The 19,292-nt window shown below is 47.7% G+C and overlaps 1 protein-coding gene across 3 annotated transcripts in view; it reads left to right on the forward strand.

Moving 5' to 3' along the window:
- Window positions 1–19,292, forward strand: part of CLSTN1 (calsyntenin 1) — a 99,125-nt gene that overhangs the window by 71,818 nt on the left and 8,015 nt on the right. For 2 of the 3 annotated variants that reach the window (XM_033228461.1, XM_033228462.1), the window contains 7 exons: window positions 760–968; window positions 2,633–2,782; window positions 3,386–3,571; window positions 9,982–10,230; window positions 10,618–10,739; window positions 15,050–15,212; window positions 18,441–18,497. In XM_033228461.1, the coding sequence (XP_033084352.1) occupies window positions 760–968; window positions 2,633–2,782; window positions 3,386–3,571; window positions 9,982–10,230; window positions 10,618–10,739; window positions 15,050–15,212; window positions 18,441–18,497 (1,136 nt within the window). The remainder of the gene's footprint in view (window positions 1–759; window positions 969–2,632; window positions 2,783–3,385; window positions 3,572–9,981; window positions 10,231–10,617; window positions 10,740–15,049; window positions 15,213–18,440; window positions 18,498–19,292) is intronic. The other variant, XM_033228463.1, reaches the window with a different exon arrangement.

Genomic DNA, 19,292 nt, shown 5'->3' on the forward strand with positions numbered 1-19,292 from the left:
GTAACGTTATTGTTTCCCTTGAAAAGGTCATATTTTGACCAAAGTCCTTGTCTGATTCAGAAGCATGCCCTGCCCAGTAGCCCTGGAAACCTGCAGTTGTCTTTATTTATAGCCAGGTCTGCTGGCACCCTAATTTTCTTGGTCACTGAGCTGGGGTATTGACAGGCTGGGGTAACGGCCTGCCCCTCCCGAGCGCTTCCATTTGTTGAATCAGGACCTGGTGAGGCCATGGTCTCTAGCCTGTTCCCTAGAATTAGGACAGAATTCGTTTGAACTCTCAGAATCAAACCATTTTATGCTTTCTCTGTTTCATACCCCTTCTTCCCTTGGCTCTATTTTTTTTCTGGATTTGGCGACAAAATATGTTTCAACTTTAAAATTGGAGAGCAAACAGACGTCTGGTATTGTTTATCTCCCTTCTGCCTGTCCTGTCCCATGTTGTCAAAAAAAACACCCAAGACTCTTTTATTTTAGATGATTGCTTTTTTGCTTTATTCTTAGGATATGGAAGAATTGACCCAAATCCCTCTTTTAACTTTCTGTTATCTCCACATTGAATGAAAAGCAGTGAATAACTTGGTTTAATTTTTGACTTCATCATATGAAATTCATGAAACAGGGTATCAGAAACAGGAAATTTTAAAGTAAGGCAGAATTGGTATCTTTTGTAAACACACACACACACACACACACACACACACACACACTGACACCGAAAACAAGCAAAAAAACTGTATTTTTCTCCCTCCCTTCATCCAGAGCAACTGTCCACATTCAGGTGAACGACGTGAATGAGTATGCGCCCGTGTTCAAGGAGAAGTCCTACAAAGCCACAGTCATCGAGGGGAAGCAGTACGACAGCATTTTGAGGGTGGAGGCCATGGATGCCGACTGCTCCCCTCAGTTCAGCCAGATTTGCAGCTACGAAATCATCACTCCAGATGTGCCCTTTACTGTCGACAAAGATGGTAAGAACGGAGGAGCGCGCTTTCCTTAGTTGGGTAGACAGTCCCTGCCAACCCCACTGACTTTACACCCCAGCTTCTGTGCTTTGTCAGAACTCCACGAAACTCACAAATTGGAGACCTAACCTGGTGTGCTTTTGCTTTTAATTGTAAAAGCATTTAAGTTCCTACTTTGTCCCCTGACAGCTTCTTCTCTGGAACCTGAAAGTCCTGTATTCTCTTGTTTTTTTTGCTTTCCCACCAAAATCAAATAAAAATCCTCCCACCTGACAGGGCTTTATTTTTTTAATCTTCTTAACTTTCAGTCCACATGCATCTGTATGAGACTGACCTTTACATTTAGTTTGTCTAATTTTCTGTTCTTCATTAAGTTTTTTGTTTTTGTTTTTGTGGTTTTTTTGAGACATAGTCTCACTGTGTTCCCCAGGCTGGAGTACAGTGGCACAATCTCAGCTTACTGCAAGCTCCGCCTCCCGGGTTTACGCCATTCTCCTGCCTCAGCCTCCGAGTAGCTGGGACTACAGGCGCCCGCCACCTCGCCCGGCTAGTTCTTTTTTTTTTTTTTTTTTTTTGTATTTTTTAGTAGAGACGGGGTTTCACCGTGTTAGCCAGGATGGTCTCGATCTCCTGACCTCGTGATCTGCCCGTCTCGGCCTCCCAAAGCGCTGGGATTACAGGCTTGAGCCACTGCGCCCGGCGTTTTTTTGTATTTTTAGTACAGACGGGGTTTCACCATGTTGGCCAGGCTGGTCTTGAAGTCCTGACCTCAGGTGATCCGCCCACCTTGGCCTTCCAAAGTGCTGGGATTACGTGCGTGAGCCACCATGCCTGGCCATGTTCTCCATTAAGGTAGAATGTCCTGCCACATCTTTTTTCTTTTTCTTTTTTGAAAGGTCTTGCTCTGTCGCCCAGGCTGGAATGTAGTGGTGCAATCATTGCTCACTGTAACCTTGACCTTCTGGGCTCAAGGGATCCTCCTGCCACAACCTCGCTAGTAGCTGGGACTGCAGGCACACACCTGTAGTCCCAGCTACTTGGGAGGCTGAGGTGGGAGAATCCCTTGAACCCGGGAGGCAGAGGTTGCAGTGAGCCGAGACTGGGCCACTGCACTCCAGCCTGGGCCACAGAGTGAGGCCCTGCTCCAAAAATAAAAAATAATACGACGTTTGCATTGTTAATTAATGCACAGTCCAGAATCTTTGATGGAATTATGGACGTTGCAAACACGTTCCAGAGATCTGTACTCACGTTCACAAAGCAGGCTTCTGTGCAGTGGGTGGGGTTAGGAAATCTCTTTCTTTTAAGAAAGCAAATGATCAGTGATCTTGTATTTAATACTTGAGGTGCTTGAATGATTTTGTCTTTTTAATTCTCTTAATGCATGTAAACAGTTAAATCTTAATGGACAGCCCAACATAACACTGGGAGAGTAAGTGGAGACTGAGTTGTGTAGCTCCGTCTCTTCTGTTGAAACTCTTCAGGGTGGATTTAGTGTGTGTTTGGGCTCAGGGAGGACACGTTGCAGGTTAAGCATCACAAGCATATGTTTATTTTTGGCTGAGTACTTACAGGGCTTAAAGTGTATGCATTTTATCTTTCCGCCTAGGACAACAAAAGTAAAACCAGCATGGGTTTTGCTTCTCACTGTTGTTTTTGCCCCCTGAAAGGTTATATAAAAAACACAGAGAAGTTAAACTATGGGAAAGAACATCAGTATAAGCTGACCGTCACTGCCTATGACTGTGGGAAGAAAAGAGCCACAGAAGATGTTTTGGTGAAGATCAGCGTTAAGCCCACCTGCGTCCCTGGGTGGCAAGGTGAGCCTCCTTCTCTCCCCGGTGCTCACATCTGTTCTTAAAACTGATATGGGTGGCAAGGTGAGCCTCCTTCTCTCCCCGGTGTTCACATCTGTTCTTAAAACTGATATGGGTGGCAAGGTGAGCCTCCTTCTCTCCCCGGTGTTCACATCTGTTCTTAAAACTGATATGGGTGGCAAGGTGAGCCTCATTCTCTCCCCGGTGCTCACATCTGTTCTTTTTTTTTTTTTTTTTTGAGACGGAGTCTTGCTCTGTCACCAGGCTGGAGTGCAGTGGCGCGATCTCAGCTCACTGAAAGCTCCGCCTCCCGGGTTTACGCCATTCTCCTGCCTCAGCCTCCCGGGTAGCTGGTACTACAGGCGCCCGCCACCATGCCCGGCTGGTTTTTTGTATTTTTAGTAGAGACGGGATTTCACCATGTTTGCCAGGATGGTCTCGATCTCCTGACCTTGTGATCCGCCCACCTCGGCCTCCCTAAGTGCTGGGATTACAGGTGTGAGCCGCCACGCCTGGCCACATCTGTTCTTAAAACTGATACGCCGCAGCAACCTAAGGTGTGTGTTTTCCTTCTCTCCTCCCCTGCTCATCTGTGGACCAACACAGGATGGAACAATAGGATTGAGTATGAGCCGGGCACGGGCGCGTTGGCCGTCTTTCCAAATATCCACCTGGAGACATGTGACGAGCCAGTTGCCTCAGTACAGGCCACAGTGGAGCTAGAAACCAGCCACATAGGGAAAGGCTGCGACCGAGACACCTACTCGGAGAAGTCCCTCCACCGGCTCTGTGGTAAGGAGACCAGGCGTTCCTGCATCCGGCTGGCTTCAGTGAAGGTGGGAGGGACCTTTACAACTGGAAGTACTTGTGTGTGTTGTGTTCCTGATTATAAACTGTGATAGAGAATCTGCACTTCTGAAATGAACTTTGCTGCCTTGCTGGCTAGTTTTAATACTGGATGGGCTTTGAATATGTTCAAACATCTTATTGAATATGTTGTGTATATGTGCAATTTTTTTTTTTTTTTTGAGACGGGGTCTTGCTCTGCTGCCCAGGCTGGAGCGCAGTGGCTGGATCTCAGCTCACTGCAAGCTCCGCTTCCCGGGTTTACGCCATTCTCCTGCCTCAGCCTCCTGAGTAGCTGGGACTACAGGCACCCGCCTTGTCGCCCGGCTAGTTTTTTGTATTTTTTAATAGAGACGGGGTTTCACTGTATTAGCCAGGATGGTCTCGATCTCCTGACCTCGTGATCCACCCGTCTCGGCCTCCCAAAGTGCTGGGATTACAGGCTTGAGCCACCACGCCCGGCCATATATGTGCATTTTAAGAACCACTGGTGGCCAGGTATAGTGGCTTATGCCTGTAATTCCAGCACTTTAGGAGGCTGAGGTGGGAAGGTCACTTGAGCCCAGGAGTTTGAGACCAGCCTGGGCAATACAGCGAGACCCCATCTCTACAAAAAAATTGAAAAATTAACTGGGGATGTTGGCATGCACCTGCAGTTCCAGCTACTCAGCAGGCTGAGGTGGGAGGATCACCAGAACCCGGGAGATTGAGGCTGCAGTGAGCCGTGATGGCACCATTGCACTCCAGCCCAGGCAATAGAGCGAGACCCTGTTTTAAAAAAACCGGCCGGGCGCAGTGGCTCAAGCCTGTAATCCCAGCACTTTGGGAGGCCGAGACGGGCGGATCATGAGGTCAGGAGATCGAGACCATCCTGGCTAACACGGTGAAACCCCGTCTCTACTAAAAAAAATACAAAAAATTAGCCGGGCGAGATGGCGGGCGCCTGTAGTCCTAGCTACTCGGGAGGCTGAGGCGAGAGAATGGCGTAAACCCAGGAGGCGGAGCTTGCAGTGAGCTGAGATCCGGCCACTGCACTCCAGCCTGGGCGACAGAGCGAGACTCGTCTCAAAAAAAAAAAAAAAAAAAAAAACCACTGATTTGAAGGAAGTATTTCTCCAACATACATTGAGAATCATCCAATAAGGGCTTCTATAGGAGTACATGGAGTGAGTTTTACATGAAATGAGATGTTTACTTACAAACTGAAGAAAAAGGCCAGGGTGCGGGGGCTCATGCCTGTAATCTTAGCACTTCAGGAGGCTGAGGTGGATAGATTGCTTGAGCTCAGGAGTTCGAGACCAGCCTGGGCAATATGGCGAAACTCTTGTCTCTGCAAAAAAAAATACAAAAACTAGCCAGGCGTGGTGGTGCACGCCTGTAGTCCCAACTACTTGGGAGGCTGAGGGAGGAGGATCGCTTGAGCCCAGGAGGTGGACGTTGCAGTAAGCCATGGTCACACCACTGCATTCCAGTCTGGATGACAGAGTGAGAACCTGTCTCAAAAAGAACGGAAGGAAAAATATAAGTAATACGATAGCTTTTGACAAACATGAACTAGAAAATCAAGACTAAAGATAGCCACATCTAACTTAGAATCTTCATAGACTTTCTATATCACAATATTGTGTGGAGAAATTGAGAGACAGAATTACTGGGAGACCCACCGGAAGGCTAGGTCTCTCTCTTTACTGTTGGCTGTGGATATTTTTCTGGCTTATCTAAATGAAGAAGAAGTGAGGTATGGATGGCTGTCATGGAAGATGCTGAGGGAAGAGCATGTAGTTGGCTGGTGATAAATCCCACTAAATGAAGCACTGTTTTCATAAACTGGAAGGGTCTTTTGTGTTTCAAGAGCTACTTGGAAACAGCTTTTCAGGGAGCATTTTCTTAAACTGATCAATCTTTTCACTAGCCTGATAACAACCATGAGATTTAGGTTACTGGTTTTCTTACATAATTGAAAATTATCCAGATCACTTGAGGTTAGGAGTTCAAGACCAGCCTGATCAACATGATGAAACTCCGTCTCTACTAAAAATACAAAACTTAGCCAGGCGTGGTGCCGGGTGCCTGTAATCCCAGCTACTCGGGAGGCTGAGGCAGGAGAATCACTTGAACCCGGGAGGTTGCAGTGAGCCAAGAGTGTGCTACTACTCTTCAGCCTAGGTGACAAAGCTAGACTTTGTCTTAGGAAAAAAAAAAAAAGAGCTGGGCGCAGTGGCTCAAGCCTGTAATCCCAGCACTTTGGGAGGCCGAGGCGGGTGGATCACGAGGTCAGGAGATCGAGACCATCCTGGCTAACACTGTGAAACCCCGTCTCTACTAAAGAAATACAAAAAACTAGCCGGGCGAGGTCAGGCGCCTGTAGTCCCAGCTACTCGGGAGGCTGAGGCAGAAGAATGGCATGAACCCGGGAGGCGGAGCTTGCAGTGAGCTGAGATCCGGCCACTGCACTCCAGCCTGGGCAACAGAGCAAGACTCCGTCTCAAAAAAAAAAAAAAAAAAATCAGCCGGGCGCGGTGGCTCAAGCCTGTAATCCCAGCACTTTGGGAGGCCGAGACGGGCGGATCACGAGGTCAGGAGATCGAGACCATCCTGGCTAATACGGTGAAACCCCGTCTCTACTAAAAATACAAAAACTAGCCGGGCGAGGTGGCGGGCGCCTGTAGTCCCAGCTACTTGGGAGGCTGAGGCAGGAGAATGGCAGAAACCCAGGAGGCGGAGCTTGCAGTGAGCTGAGATCTGGCCACTGCACTCCAGTCCGGGCGACAGAGCAAGACTCCGCCTCAAAAAAAAAAAAAAAAAAAAATCAAAAAATTAGCCAGGTGTGGTGGCGGGCGCTTGTAGTCCCAGCTACTCAGGAGGCTGAGGCAGGAGAATGGCGTGAACCCGAGAGGCGGAGCTTGCAGTGAGCTGAGATCCAGCCACTGCACTCCAGCCTGGGTGACAGAGCAAGACTCCGCTTCAAAAAAAAAGAAAAGAAAAGAAAAGAAAAAAAATTATCATGTGGTAAATAAACCAAAGGAGAAAACTAGACATTATGCTGCCACAGCCTGATGATGAGTATACTGGGGTGTGGCAACTCCGAATCCAACTATTCGTAATTGTCACCTCAATATATGTAAGTCAGGAGGTCTGGTGCATTTTCTGTTTTAAACCATGCATATAAGTATAGTGTATAAAATTTATTCTGTTTCTCATTTCATAGTATTAAGTGAATTTTTTTTCAGCAGAATAAACTTAGGAAGAATAGAAAGAATTTGAGTGCTTACTATATACCAGGCACTTTTTTTTTCTTTTTTCTTTTTTCTTTTTTTTTTTTTTTTTTTTTTTTTTTTTGAGGCGGAGTCTCGCTCTGTCGCCCAGGCTGGAGTGCAGTGGCCGGATCTCAGCTCACTGCAAGCTCCGCCTCCCGGGTTTACGCCATTCTCCTGCCTCAGCCTCCCGAGTAGCTGGGACTACAGGCGCCCGCCACCTCGCCCGGCTAGTTTTTGTATTTTTAGTAGAGACGGGGTTTCACTGTATTAGCCAGGAGGGTCTCGATCTCCTGACCTCGTGATCCGCCCGTCTCGGCCTCCCAAAGTGCTGGGATTACAGGCTTGAGCCACCGCGCCCGGCCTCTTTTTTTCTTTTTTCTTTGAGACAGAGTCTCCCTCTGTCGCCCAGACTGGAGTGCAATAGTGCAATCTTGGCTCACTGCAACTTCTGCCTCCCGGGTTCAAGTGATTCTCCCGCGTCAGCCTCCCAAGTAGCTGGGATTACAGGCAACCACCATCATGCCCGGCTACTTTTTGCATTTTTAGTAGAGACAGGGTTTTACCATGTTGGCCAGGCTAGTCTCCAACTCCTGACCTCAAGTGATCCACCCACCTCGGCCTCCCAAAGTGCTGGGATTACAAGCGTGAGCCACCATGCCTGGCCTTACGCCAGGTACTTCTATGTGTGTTTTAGCATAGTCTTTCCAGCAAGCCTACAGAGTAAGTGGGTATTGACCTTGTTATAGAGGAATTAAACAGTTGAGACTAAAGCAGATTAAGTAGCTTGCTGAAGGCCACATATTCAGGAGCTGAGGTTTTAGTGTGTGTGTGGTTTTTTTTTTTTTTTTTTTTAAGACAGAGTCTCGCTGTCACCCAGGCTGGAATGCAATGGTGCTATCTTGGCTCACTGCAACCTCCACTTCCCGTGTTAAAGTGATTCTCCCACCTCAGCCTCCCAAGTAGCTGGAATTACAGGCATCTGCCATCATGCCTGGCTAATTTTTGTATTTTTGTAGAGACAGAGTTTTACCATGATGGCCAGGCTGGTCTTGAACTCTTGACCTCAGTTGATCTGCCCTCCTCAGCCTCCCAAAGTTCTGGGATTACAGGCGCAAGCCACCACGCCTAGCCTCAGGAGCTAAGATTTGGACTAAGGTCTTCTGTTACTCTCTAAAAGACCAGGCTGGTCCAGCCAAGGCCTGCTGCTCTGAGTAATAGCTTAGTCAAGAAGGAGCTTGCAAAATCTTTTCCTGTGGACAAAAAAAAATTTTTTTTAATTTGAATGTGGCAATACGTAACAACAGTTGGAAAACATTCTTTGTGTTCTTTGACTTAGTAATTTCATTTCTAGGAATTTATTTTAAGGGAATAGTCATGGAGACACACAAAGCTGTGCATGCAGGTGAGGTTTAATAGGAAAAGGTTAGGGACAGCCTCAGTGCCCACCTGGGAGGCTGGTCAGTAAGTGATGCTGTATCTGTACAATGAAATGCTATTCATGCCAGGCGTGGTGGCTCACACCTATAATCCCAGCACTTTGGAAGTCTGAGGCGGATGGATTGCTTGAGCCCAGTAGTTGGAGACTAGCCTGGGCAACATGGCGAAACCCCGTCTCTACAAAAAACACAAAAATTAGCTGGGCATGGTGGCACGTGCCTGTGGTGCCAGCTACTTTGGAGGCTGAGGTGGGAGGATTGCTTGAGCTCGGGTGGTTGAGGCTGCATTTAAACCAACTCTGTACTGCAGCCTGGGCAACAGAGGAGACCCTGTCTCAGAGAGAAAGAAAGAAAGAAAGAAATACTATTCAGATATTTTAAATTACATGATAGAAGACTGTTACTAGGAATATATATACATATTATGCACATACATAGCAGGACTCCACTTTTATTTTATTTATGTATATTTTGAGACAGGGTCGCACTCGCCCAAGCTGGAGTGTGGTGGCACAATCACAGATCACTGCAGCCTCAACCTCCTGGGCTCAAGTGATCCTCCCATCTCAGCCTCCCAAATAGCTGGGACTACAGGGATACACCACCACACCTGGCTAATTTTTGTGTTTTTTGTATTGATGGGGTTTCGCCATGTTGTCCAGGCTGATCTCCAACTCCTGGGCTGAAGCGATCTGTGTGCCTTGGCCTCCCAAAGTGCTGGGGTTACAGGTGTGAGCCACCATACCAGGCCAGGACTCCCATTGTTCTAAGAAAACACATCATTTTTGGGTATATTTATCAAAGGAAGAATGGGTGTTTATACTGAAATGGTATAATTTGGATCAGATTACAAGAAATGCTTCTTTTCCCTTCTTTTTTTTTTTGAGGTGGATTCTTGCTCCGTTGCCCAGGCTGGAGTGCAGGGGCACGATCTTGGCTCACTGCAGGCTCCACCTCCCAGGTTCATGCCATTCTCCTGCCTCAGCCTCCCAAGTAGCTGGGACTATAGGCACCCACCACCACGCCCGGCTAATTTTTTGTATTTTTAGTAGAGACGGTGTTTCACCATGTTAGCCAGGATGGTCTTGATCTCCTGACCTTGTGATCCGCCTGCCTTGGCCTCCCAAAGTGCTGGGATTACAGGCGTGAGCTACCACGCCTGGCCCTTTCCCTTCCTTATACAAATCCATGGTTGTTACTTTTATTTTTGTAATTTAAAACCCTGATTTTTGAAGAGAAGTAAACTGAAAGGTCCAAGCATGGTGGCTCATGCCTGTAATCCCAACACTTTGGGAGGCCGAGGTGGGCAGATCACGGGGTCAGGAGTTCGAGACCAGCCTGGCCAACATGGTGAAACTCCAGCTCTACTGAAAATGCAAAAATTAGCCAGGCATAGAGGCGCGTGCCTGTAATCCCAGCTACTCAGGAGGCTGAGGCAGGAGAATCGCTTGAACCCTGGAGGTGGAGGATGCAGTGAACCAAGATTGCGCCACTGTACTCCAGCCTGGGTGACAGAGCAAGACTCTGTCTTGAAAGAAAAAAAAAAAAAAGTAAACTGGAGCCAGCAGATTGCCTAAGTGTAAGACAAGCATGTGCCTGGGGGCTTGAGGTGCGCGGGACCTCTGGCTCCTCACGTGAGTTTCACTGAGCACTGTGGCTTCAGGTGCCGCCGCGGGCACTGCCGAGCTCCTGCCATCTCCAAGTGGCTCCCTGAACTGGACTGTGGGTCTCCCCACCGACAATGGCCACGACAGCGACCAGGTGTTTGAGTTCAATGGCACCCAGGCAGTGAGGATCCCGGATGGCATCGTGTCGGTCAGCCCCAAAGAGCCATTCACCATCTCCGTGTGGATGAGACACGGGCCTTTTGGCAGGAAGAAGGAGACGATTCTTTGCAGTTCTGACAAAACAGGTAGGGTAATAGCTCTGCAAGCGATGCCAGGCCCCAGTGTCCAGTGGGGTGGATGCCGGCAGTGGACTCCCTCTCCTTTCCCAGGGCCCTCTGCCAGGCCTGGTGCTCGTAGGCCATGTGCTGTGCTGTGTGCCTGGGGCAAGTCCCCGAGAGCCACGGCCTGGGCATTTGGATATTTGCCGTTGTTGCTCAGTGGGGTCCACGGTGATCACAGGCTCCGCTTCTCAGGAAAGGCCGGGTGTATTTGTTTCTAAGCTCTGCTTTGGCTCAGCTGAAGAGTTCATTTATGCAGATGAAATTGTATCTTCAAAATCCATTCAAGAAACAGCTTTTATTTCTCCTTTGGGTCTTTAGTTGGCAATTTACCCGTAGAAACTGCCTTTGCAGATATGAATCGGCACCACTACTCGCTCTACGTCCATGGGTGCCGGCTGATCTTCCTCCTCCGTCAGGATCCTTCTGAGGAGAAGAAATACAGACCTACAGAATTCCACTGGAAGTTGAATCAGGTGAGTGAATTGAAAATGCACTAACAGCTGGGCAAGCTGCTCACGTCTGTAACCCCAGCCCTTTGGGCGGCTGAGGCATGAGGATTGCTTGAGCCCAGGGGTTCGAGACCAGCCTGGGCAACATACTGAGATCCTATCTCTACAAAAAAAACAACAACAAAAAAACCATGAAAATTAGCTGGGCATGGTGGCACACGCCTGTAGTCCCGGCTACTTGGGGAGCTGAGGTGGGAGGATTGATGGAGCCCAGGAGGTCAAGGCTGCAATGAGCCGCGATTGTGCCACTGCACTCCAGCCTGGATGACAGAGTGAGACTCCGTCTCAAAAGAAAAAGAAAAACACTAATTATGATCTTCTAAGAGAGAGTAAAGCAGGTACTGCAACCTTGCACATGACTGGCTGTGTATAGTCAGTGTATATTTATAATTTTATGATTTCTGTGTCTGTGGGTAATAGGGTAGCAAATTAAATCTGACAACTTTCCACTAAAAGCCTACATTTTCCCCCATATATTGTATATATACAGTATTGCTATAAAAATTGTGTATTTTATATTCAAAATACTGTTATTGAAATAAGCAGTTTGCTTAAAATTGGGATTGAAGCTGGGCATGGTGGCTCACACCTGTAATCCCAGCACTTGGGAGGCTGAGGCAAGTGGATCACCTGAGGGTCAGGAGTTCGAGACCAGCCTGACCAATATGGTGAAACCCCGTCTCTACTAAAAATACAAAAATTAGCTGGGCATGGTGGGTGTGTGCCTGTAATCCCAGCTACTTGGGAGGCTGAGACAGAATTGCTTGAACCCGGCCGGGCGCGGTGGCTCAAGCCTGTAATCCCAGCACTTTGGGAGGCTGAGACGGGCGAATCATGAGGTCAGGAGATCAAGACCATCCTGCCTAACATGGTGAAACTCCGTCTCTACTAAAAAATACAAAAAAACTAGCCGGGTGTGGTGGCGGGCGCCTGTAGTCCCAGCTACTCGGAAGGCTGAGGCAGGAGGATGGCGTGAACCTGGGAGGAGGAGCTTGCAGTGAGCTGAGATCCGGCCACTGCACTCCAGGCTGGGCGACAGAGCAAGACTCCGTCTCAAAAAAAAAAAAAAAAAGAATTACTTGAACCCGGGAGGCGAAGGTTGCAGTGAGCCAAGATTGCGCCATTGCACTCCAGCCTGGGCGACAGAGTGAGACTCTATCTCAAATAAATAAATAAAATACAATTGCGGCCGCACGCGGTGGCTCAAGCCTGTAATCCCAGCACTTTGGGAGGCCGAGACGGGTGGATCACTAGGTCAGGAGATCGAGACCATCCTGGCTAACACGGTGAAACCCCCGTCTCTACTAAAAAATACAAAAAAAAAAAACTAGCCGGGCGAGGTGGCGAGTGCCTGTAGTCCCACCCACTTGGGGGTCTGAGGCAGGAGAGTGGCCTAAACCCGGGAGGCGGAGCTTGCAGTGAGCTGAGATCCGGCCACTGCACTCCAGCCTGGGCGACAGAGCCAGATTCCGTCTCAAAAAAAAAAAAAAAAAATACAATTGGGATTGAGATCCTTGTGTTTATTTATGTGTCATTTAAAGCCTTGGCTCTCAAACTGTGCCAGGGAGCTCCAGGTGAATCAGCAGTTCTCGGCATCACAGAATATCTTAAATTTTCAAGGAACCAGCAATCTTGGCACCTTTCAGGTGCCACACAAACTGCTTCTTGAACTAGTTGACAGTTTTGACCTTAGATAAAGTTACATTCCTTTTGATGATGTCATGCCTTTGCAAAGCTAATTTTCTTTTTGGTGGTGGTGGTGGTGGTGAGGTTTTTTTTTTTTTTTTTTTTTGAGACGGAGTGTCACTCTGTCGAGTGCAGTGGGACGATCTTGCCCTGCTAATTTTTGTATTTTTAGTAGAGACGAGGTTTCACCATATTGGCCAGGCTAGTCTTGAACTCCTGACCTCAAGTGATGCGCCCACTTTAGCCTCCCAAAGTGCTGGGCATGAGCCACTGTGCCCAGCCGCAAAGCTAATGTTTTAGCAGTTGCTGTGATAAAAAGCAAATATCCTGTGAAAAACCCCACATGTTATAGGAAACAAGAGAGCACTGTAAAATGAGAAACCTCATTAAAATCAGAATAGATCATTTCTTCTTTTGAGGTAGAGTTGGGATGAGAAGGAAACCTTTGGCCTTATCATCATTTATTTGTCTTGTGGAGTTAGTGGGCAAAAGCTGACATGTTATATGTGCCTGCAGTTGCTAAAATATAATATTGTCTAAAATAATCATAGAATAGATAAAAGTAAAAGAGAATACATGAGAAAAGAAAAAGTATATGATAGTGGAAAGATGAAGTGGGTGTCCAGTTGGTAGCATTCATCTCTTTTTTTTTTTTTTGAAACGGAGTTTCGCTCTTGTTGCCCAGGCTGGAGTGCAGTGGTGCCATTTCAGCTCACTGCAAGCCTGCAAGCTCCGCCTCCTGGATTCAAGCAATTCTCCTGCCTCAGCCTCCTGAGTAGCTGGGATTACAGGCATGCGCCACCATACCGTGCTAATTTTTGTATTTTTAGTAGAGATGGGGTTTCTCCATGTTGGTCAGGCTGGGTAGCATTCATTTCTTATTGGTGTATTTTTTTATTTATGTGAGTGATTATTTCTCAGAAACTATTACCATAATTATTTTCAAGAAACTACAGAGGCCAGGCACAGTGGCTGAAGCCTGGAATCACAGCACTTTGAGAGACCGAGACAGGTGGATCACGAGGTCAGGAGATCGTGACCATTCTGGCTAACATGGTGAAACCCCATCTTTACTAAAAATACAAAAAATTAGCCGGGCATGATGGCGGGCACCTGTAGTCCCAGCTACTCGTGAGGCTGAGGCAGGAGAATGGTGTGAACCTGGGAGGTGGAGCTTGCTGTGAGCCGAGATTGTGCCACTGCACACCAGCCTGGGCAAAAGAGCGAGACTCCATCTCAAAAAAAAAGAAAAGAAACTAAAGAAAGGCGTTGTCCTGGAAAAATATTTTTCAACATAGGTAGACATTTTGGATACAGTTCTGTTATGGTAGCCATATTCTGTATGTATATATTTAGTATCTTCTAAGTATATACTGTTTAAAAATGTATTATGGAAAATTTCAGACTTATATAAAAGCAGACAGATTAGTGTAAAGAACAGCACTGTGTGCCCTTATACCTTCAACAACTGCCAACTCTTGGTCAGTCTTGTTTCATTGTTACCCCTATTCACTGCTGAAAATTTTTATTATGCCCTCAAATATTACTTAATAATTTTCAATAAATCCCAAATAGAGCATTTCATTCTTGTAGACGCCTATATGTCAGTACGTATCTCTGATAGACTAGCAAAATCACAACACTCTTTCACATTAAAAAAAAAAACTAACAGTAAAATTACTAATATGATCAAATAGCCAATGTTCAGATTCCAAGTAGCTTCATAAATGTTTTTGTTTTTACAATTTGTTTGAGATACAACCCAGATAAGGGGCCCGCCATTGCAGCTGGCTGATGCGGTTTCACACGCTCATTCATCACGGGATGGGAACACAGTTTGATTTGGGGTGCGCTTAGAGCTGATGTTCATATTTATTGAGATTATCAACTTTGAGTTGGAAAATAAAATACATGTACTGTGGTATACCTTATTCTGAGATTAAAGGCACTTGCTCTGTCACCAGGCTGGATTGCAGTGGTGCAATCTCAGCTCACTGTAACCTTTGTCTCCCAGGTTCAAACAATTCTTGTGCCTCAGCCTCCTAAGTAGCTGGGTCTATAGGCGTGCACCACCACACCTGGCTAATTTTTGTAATTTCAGTAGAGATGGGTTTTGGCTATGTTGGCCAGGCTGGTCTCAAACTCCTGACCTCAAGTGATCTCACCTTGGCTTCCCAAAGTGCTAGGATTACAGGCGTGAACCACTGCGCCTGGCCTAAAGGCACTTTTTGTTTTTATTCAGAAAAGGAATGGCCAGTGGCAAACTAACTCAACCCTTTAGAGGGTGAGTATCCGGCTTGCCCATACAGGAACTTCCTGGTGCTATGCTATTGGCAGAGCAGAACTGGGCAGCTCCCTGCTTGGGCTGTGTCCTGTGGTTAGTGAGCAATGCATGCCACGTAGTTTAGACATGCCCTAGAGAGGCTTGACTTCTTTTGGTGAGATGTATTTGCAGATATTTTGTGGTTAGATTTTCTTCATCCTTTTCCTTCTAGGAAGACCTTTGTTTTGGGTGACTTGGTTTCCATGGGCATTGATGAGAAGGAAAGTGGACATCTCACCGCCTCCCCTTCCCTTTGCCTCTGTAGGTCTGTGATGAGGAATGGCACCACTACGTCCTCAATGTGGAATTCCCGAGCGTGACTCTCTATGTGGATGGCACGTCCCACGAGCCCTTCTCTGTGACTGAGGATTACCCGCTCCATCCATCCAAGATAGAAACTCAGCTCGTGGTGGGTGCTTGCTGGCAAGGTAACTGTCATTGCCCCCAGCCCTCGACTCGAGAATTAAGTTGTACCTCTTTACTAGGTTGGTGGCAGCAGGCTGTGATCAGCGTCTTACAGCCTTACCTTCGTGTCCTGGATCTTTTCCTTCCGTTTCCTGTGTACATCCTGTTTGGGGACATGGCCGATGCCCCGCTCTAGCTAGTGTAGCTCTATCTGTGGGTGCTCCATAAAGGTGATAGGACTGACCACACCGTCACCTTTCCCGGAAACCCAGGAGGGAGCGTTGCACAGAGGGAGAGTGCAGTGGGGGGAACTGTTTTATGAATTAATCCGTCTATTGAAAGGTTCACAAGGACAAAGAGGCAACAGCAAGAGTCAGGCAGAGAAATAAAGGACACAGAAGTAGAAGCGTGCCTTGGACCTGGAGGACTCTTCCAGAGTGTTTATCACTTGGTGACCTGGTAGGAGGGCTGCGAGGGCTCTGTTCACCCTCAGCAAGGGCCACGCATGGGGAGGGTTCCCTGGAAGTCTGCTGAGAGGGGACACGGTGACCACCAGCCACCAGTGCTTGTTACTTGTACTTACCAAGTGGCAGCTTGTGTGCCAACTCCTTTATACACGTCATCTCACCTAAACCTTAAAATCCCTTTTTTATAGCTGAAGAATCTCAGGCCCAGAGACGCAACAAGCCAAGCGTCACCCAGCTGATTAATCAGGAGCTAGGGTTTTGAATTTTTTTACTTTGAAAAGCCTGTGGGCCAGGCGTGGTGTCTCACGCCTATAATGCCAGCACTTTGGGAGACCAAGGCAGGCCGATACCTTGAGGTCAGAAGTTCGAGACCAGCCTGGCCAACATGGTGAAACCCCGTCTCTACTAAATATACAAAAATTAGCCAGGCATGATGGCGTGTGCCTGTGGTCCCAGCTACTCGGTAGGCTCAGGCAGGAGAATCAGTTGAACCGGGAGGGAGAGGCTGCCTGAGCCGAGAATACCCCATTACACTCGAGCCTGAGCAACAGAGTGAGACCCTGTCTCAAAAGAAAAAGAAAAACCTCTGTATTCCGGGCCCACACTCAGACCCACCAGATCAGTGTTTTTATTATTGTTATTATTTTAATTTTTTATAAACATGGGGTCTCACTGTGTTGCCCAGGCTGAGCTCAAACTCCTGGGCTCAAGAGATCCTCCCACCTCAGACTCCTAAAGTACTGGGATTACAGGTGTGAGCCACCGCGCCCGTCTCAGACCTGGGGTTTTAAGCCCTTTTTTGTGCCATGGAGCCCTTGGGTGGTCTGGCAAGGCGGATAGATCCCTTCTTACTAGTCTACAAAATAAATATTTAGGATTTCAGGGCAGTGAGTTCAACTGAAATATCGTTATTAACATCCTGAAATACCACATTTGTGAAACAGTAACACCGGTGGTACTTTATGTTAACAAATGAAGACCCAGCTTTAGCAGCAGGTCCAACAGTGGTGTAAGTTCCAAGTCCTGAGGGCTGTGTGAGGATCCCGGTGGCAGCTGCAACAGCTATGGCCTGATAGGCAAACATCAGTGCCTTCTTTTGGTGACAAAAGTTGCAGTCATTGCTAACACTGCTGTGATGTGTAGCCTACATTTATAACCAAAGGAAGTGCTGAATTTCAGAAGTTAGTGGAAATAAGCATATCATTTTTCCTATCCAAGTTCATGGAACCCACCGCAGAGGTTCCTGATTGCCACTTTGACCCTTGCACTAGACTCTGTGCTGTGTCATTTCAAGATGTCATCATCAATTACTTTTTGATTTTTTTTTTCTCCCTGTGGAAACATTGTACCTCGAGTAAGGTTAGAAATTTATGAAAGATAGCTGGGCACAGTGGCTCACACCTGTAATCCCAGCACCTTGGGAGACAGAGGCAGGCGGATCACTCGAGATCAGGAGTTCGAGACCAGCCTGGCCAACACGGCAAAACCCTGTCCTTACTAAAAATACATAAATTAGCCGGGCGTGGTGGCGTGCGCCTGTAATCCCAGTTACTTGGGAGACAGGAGAATCACTTGAACCTGGGAGGCAGAGGTTGCAGTGAGCCAAGATCATACCACTGCACTCCAGCCTGGGCAACAGAGTGAGACTCTGTCTCAAAACAAACAAACAAAAGCCCCACAGATTCTTTAACATTCAGTTAACAGGAGAGAGGATCTCCTCTTCTTGTTTTTCGGTGGATTCTGCCACTTTTGCTACACCTTTGCCGTGGAGAGCTTGGGCTGTGGGCAGCGGCTTCACTCCCTTCTACCAGCGTGTTGTAGGGGAATCTTGGTGTGTCTGGAGGTTGCACAGTCCTATGACTCACATGGGCTTCGCCTGGATACAACTCTAGCTTTGCCCCTCGACGCGTCCCCACACAGCCGCAGCCCAAAAGGGGCCCCAGCACATCATAGAGGGGAGGGCTACAGGGCTGCAGGGCTTGAGGAGCGGCCTTTCTCCTACAACATGACCTGGAGAGTGCTGGTTCTGTGCTCAGCCGCCACATGTGGGCCTTTCTGGTAGGTCGTTATAGTCAGGACACTGGATCCAGGAGCTAGAGGAGCTGAAGGTGGTTAGGGTCCCCAGGTCCACAGTAGGCTATGCTTCCCTAGGTGGGTTCCTTAGCCTCTGCATCTCCCTCTCATTCAGAAAAAGTTATTAAAAATGTCTTCTTTCCTCTAGCACCCAAAGGTTAACCGCTAGACAGCTATAAACTTGTTTGGAGCTTCCAAAATACACGGACTTCCGCATGTTTACTTTGTACCAGGCTTTGGACACGTGTGTGCTATGCCGTTTTGTCTGCACAGTGTCCTCCCTATTAGGAGAAGAGGTGCTGTTGATCTGGAACTTGGTGTTGTTTATATCGGGAACAGCGCTGCAGCCCAGGCTCACCCTCTGTAGAGTGTCCCACTTCATAGCACGGACTGGGGAGGGGGACGGATGCCATGTGTATACTTTCATTCATCTTATTTTGAATCGAACGTATGTTTTGGCAAGGAGGATGTGGGAAGGTGGAATAAAAGAAGAAAACAGAAGCGTGGGGTTGGGGGTGGGAAATGTCACTTCTAGGAAAAGGTGATTCAGTACAGGCTTGCATCCAGATGGGTGCATCCCAGAGCGGGATCACAAAGGAATTCTCTCTTCTTGTTTTACACTTGGTTGCCTCACACCTGGTTTTCGAGGTCTGGTTTGAAGGCCCTAACCTCTTGGTCCTTTTCTGTTGTCTTTGTCTTGCTTTTCCACAGAGTTTTCAGGAGTTGAAAATGACAATGAAACTGAGCCTGTGACTGTGGCCTCTGCAGGTTGCTGGATTTTTTTCCTTACATTCGCTATTGTGTTTCATTTAAAGATGAGATACTGATTCATTCCACGTGTAGCATGAAATGCCCCAGTTGCATTTTGGCCCCGGACACCATCTGAGCCGCTTCCCTGCATTGCGCTTCCCCATTGCTTCATGGAGTTCCCTTTTCTGCCCATTCTGACCCCAGCTGGAGTGAGGACAAATGACATCTCAGGCAGTGCACGCATGGGACTTTCCCCCCCATCCAGTTTGACCCTGACCCCACTGCATGAGGCTCCCTGCTTTTTCAATCTCACAGGCAGGGTTTGGGAAGCCGCCTCGTGACTGTCATGCGGCTGAACCACAAGACAGGAAAAGACTTGTTTCTAGATATTCTGTCCTGGTTGGCAGTAAATTTTAAATAGACTGTTTGTTTGTTTGTTTGTTTTTGAGATGGAGTCTTGCTCTGTTGTCCAGGGTGTAGTGGCGCGACCTTGGCTCACTGCAACCTCTGCCTCCTGGGTGCAAGCAATACTCCCGCCTCAGCCTCCCGAGTAGCTGGGACTACAGGCATGCACCACCATGCCTAGCTAGTTTTTGTATTTTTAGTAGAGATGAGGTTTCGCCAGGCTGGTCTCGAACTCCTGACCTCAGGTAATCCACCCACCTCAGCCTCCCAAAGTGCTGGGATTACAGGCATGGGCGTTTCTTAGAAGCCTCAATTCCTAGTGATGATTTACAGTGCCTGATTTCCGTACCAGAATGAGACACATGCTGAAAATGTGTCCCTTTTCCTTCTTCAGTTTAAGAACAAGGT

The sequence above is a fragment of the Trachypithecus francoisi genome, unplaced genomic scaffold (assembly GCF_009764315.1).
Source record: "Trachypithecus francoisi isolate TF-2019V2 unplaced genomic scaffold, Tfra_2.0 Lachesis_group12, whole genome shotgun sequence".
Taxonomy (NCBI): Eukaryota; Metazoa; Chordata; class Mammalia; order Primates; family Cercopithecidae; genus Trachypithecus; species Trachypithecus francoisi.